Source organism: Humulus lupulus, chromosome 9 (genome assembly GCF_963169125.1).
Source record: "Humulus lupulus chromosome 9, drHumLupu1.1, whole genome shotgun sequence".
NCBI lineage: Eukaryota > Viridiplantae > Streptophyta > Magnoliopsida > Rosales > Cannabaceae > Humulus > Humulus lupulus.
Window position 1 is genome coordinate 99,257,176 of NC_084801.1, and position 3,395 is coordinate 99,260,570.

Here is a 3,395-nt window from a genome sequence, read left to right on the forward strand (position 1 = left end):
TATCACAGATATGCCCTAACATGTCCAGATTACAATCATGCTCATTCTAAGACAATCAGGTCTACATGCATACTAATTCACATAGTCATGCATCTCAATTAATCAATTAATCACATAACGTGCAATAAATCGTAATCATGCATTAAGCTCATTAAAGTCACACACAAAATCCCATCATGCCCTCCAGGCATACTGTTCCAGGCCCTTAAGCCTAAACACTGAATTTGGGTCGTTACATAGATGAGCACAATAAAACATTTAGTCGATGGTTGAAAAATATTATTCTAGCAAGGTTGGGAGAAGAAAACCATGGAGTGTCGATAGAGTTAAAACGCATATCATTTGGACCAAGTGTTCATGTAATAAAGCACAATGCTTACATTGTTGGAGGAAAAAGATTTCACACAAAGTCATGAGATGATGCTCGAATGGTTCAAAATAGTGGAGTAAGTATTGTGGCAGAAGCAGTGCATTTCGCTAGTGCAAAAGACAATAATCCAGTTGCTGGTACTATGGCATATTATGGGGTTGTTGAAGAAATATGGGAGCTTGATTATTCCTTATTTCAAATTCCTCAGCTCAAGTGTTCTTGGGTGGACAACAATGTTGGGGTTAGAATTGATGAACTTGGATTCACTTTGGTTGATTTAAGTAAGAAAGGTCACAAGAATGATCCTTTCATCATGGCTACCCAAGCAAAACAAGTGTTTTACATAACTGATCCTGCTGATGATAAATGGTCAGTTGTTTTACGAACCCCGGAAAGGCAGTTTATAGAAGATGAAAATGACGAAGAAAACGATGATTTGTTCCATGACAATTTTATTGTTGGACAACCAATACATGAGCAAGTTGAGAAAATTCATGATTTCCATGAAGTTGATGATGATGGGGAATACATTAGAAATGATATTAGAGACGGAATATGGGTAGATTGTGGATCAACCAAGAAAAGAAAAAAGAAAAGAAAATGTGTCCAGTGAGTAATGTATTCATTTTTATGTTAAATATGTATTTATTTATGCCATAATTGTAACGTTAATTCTTGTTTATGTGCAGATGACAATTTCTGAAGGGGAGAACACACCAAATAGGCGAGGCCCAACAAAGAAGAACAATATCAATAATCAAAAAGCTAAGGGAATAAAGAGAAATATTCAATTTAATGATAAAGGTCAACCTATAGGGAAAGCATATAGTGAGATGCAATCGTACCTTGGAGTTAAAACTAGGAGAACGGTCTCTCTCAATTATAAGGATTGGAGACAAGTCCCACAAGAATTGAAGAATAGAATATGGGAGGATGTATATGTAAGAAAATATTTTATGAATATATTGATCATTTTCATGAATTACTTTGCATTTCATTAATCATTTTCTTTCTATTTCAGGGTGCCTTTAACATTCCAGAAAATTGGAAACCAGAATTAATGAAAAGTGCAGGAAGAATGATGAGAGATTTTAAGACCAACATCACTAGTGACTACATCTACCCTTTGGCAGAAGACGGTCTGATAGATGAACTCCAAATCCTTCCTAAGAAATATCCAGAACTTGACCTAGAAGATTGGAGGACATTTGTTAGCCACCGTTTATCTCCTGAGTTTATGGTACTATTATGTATATCTATTATGTATATGATTTATTAGTTTTGAAATACTAATAATTGCTTAAAAACTTATTGTTACCTATTTAATGTAGGCTTTGCGGGAAGCACAACGTGAAAGAGCTCTCAAATATACTTCGAGGCATCGTACATCTCGTAGAGGGCTTGCCAATGTTAGAGAGGACCTGGTAAGTAATTCGCATCACTATTTTATAACTGTCAACTTGTTATGAAGAATATTGCACTCACCAACTTTAATTAATTGTTGTATGTTGTAGAAAACTGAACTAGGTGTGGCAGATGTAGAACGGTACCAAGTATGGATAAGAGCACGAGAAAAGAGGAAGGTTCTTGTCACAGATTTGGACAAACAAATTGAAGCAAGAATTGTAAGTGGTTTCAAGCAAGTATTTTAAAGTAATTTAGGAATGATAAAGTTCTTATAAGTCACTAATATAAGTGACCACTGGTTTGTTCCACAGAATGAGCTGAAAGAAAAAGTTAGTAGTGGAGAAATCATTGCAAAGGGTCGGAATGACATATTAACGCAAGCTTTAGGGACACCTGAGCACCCAGGGCGTGTTAGAGCACTTGGGTATGATATTATTTTTTATTTGTTGCATTTAACTTAATTCTATAATATTTTAGTTTTAAAATAAATTTGGTTGATTATTGTAGGTCGTTTGCGAAGATTTCGTCCGTCTTTGGAAGAAAACCAAAAATAGCAACAGAAATGGCTGATGTTGTTAGTAAGAAAGATGCAGAAATTGCGAGGCTCAAAGCAGAACTTAAAGCTTTAGAGGAGGAAAAAGCTAAACAAGCAGGTGGGATAGATGATATGGATGAACACGACAATGATGACGAGCAGAGCGACGAAGAATACCACACACCGTACATGCAGGATGACACACCGTACATGCAGGATGTGTTACTTTGTTCGGATAATATTCATAATGTGGTGGCAGAGGGTGTTATCATTGATGGGGTGGGTCCACTGACTATTCATGGTGTTCAACTGACAGACGAATACGCGAGGGTGCGAGTCACCAAAATGTTACAAGAGGATGCTAAAATCCCATGTTCTGTTGGGGAGATACACTATGTTCGAGATACTTATGACACATTCCTTCCTTGGCCAAAAGATTTAATTATGACTGACCAGGTATAAACGAATTCTTTAATTTGTTACCTATTAAAATATTTGTTGGTCCGGTATTTTAATATTATTTTTACTTGATGTTGCGTAGGGTCCTCTAAGAAAGAAACCTCCTATGTCAAAAAGTTCATCCAAGGATATGTCAAAACCTCCTATGACTAGCCCGCATCTGTCATTAGCTGGGTCTCACGTCAATCCAGAAAACACTCTGACCGAAGGCCAACCATTTGCCGATCACATCATGAATCGCATCCATGTTAGCCTTCAGTTTATGGTGAGAGAATTTTGCAGAGTTAAGGGAATAAACTCAGTCGTCTCCATTCCAGTGGACCCAACATTCATGAATCGCGAGTCAATATTCCTAACTTCAGAGGATGTGGAACAAGTTGCTACCTTGCATATGATTGGAGGCTCAGCAATGATATTCGGATTAAGGTATCCCTTAAACTAATTCTTTGGAATGATAGGAATTTAGAATCAGTTATGAGTACTGCTCTATGATCTGTTGAAAATTTTCATAGACATTGAATGTTTACAGGTTTGGGAAGTCCTATTTATAGGGGAAACTCTGCCGAAATTTTTCAAAATATTTAACACTAAAGAAAATTTTGCAGATGCATTTGGGAGTCCCTA

General features: G+C 36.5%; 1 protein-coding gene across 1 annotated transcript; it reads left to right on the plus strand.

Moving 5' to 3' along the window:
• The first annotated feature begins 1,466 nt into the window (after window positions 1-1,466).
• Window positions 1,467-2,787, plus strand: LOC133801767 (uncharacterized). The gene is made up of 5 exons (XM_062240018.1): window positions 1,467-1,610; window positions 1,702-1,794; window positions 1,885-1,995; window positions 2,089-2,201; window positions 2,285-2,787. The coding sequence occupies exons 1-5, from the start codon at window positions 1,608-1,610 to the stop codon at window positions 2,772-2,774; spliced, it is 810 nt and encodes a 269-aa protein (XP_062096002.1). The 5' UTR covers window positions 1,467-1,607; the 3' UTR covers window positions 2,775-2,787.
• Window positions 2,788-3,395: the final 608 nt, after the last annotated feature.

Coding starts and splice junctions, on each gene's coding strand:
- LOC133801767 (XM_062240018.1), top strand. Junction 1,795..1,884: donor CCAATGTTAGAGAGGACCTG/GTAAGTAATTCG, acceptor TGTATGTTGTAG/AAAACTGAACTAGGTGTGGC. Junction 1,996..2,088: donor AACAAATTGAAGCAAGAATT/GTAAGTGGTTTC, acceptor TTTGTTCCACAG/AATGAGCTGAAAGAAAAAGT.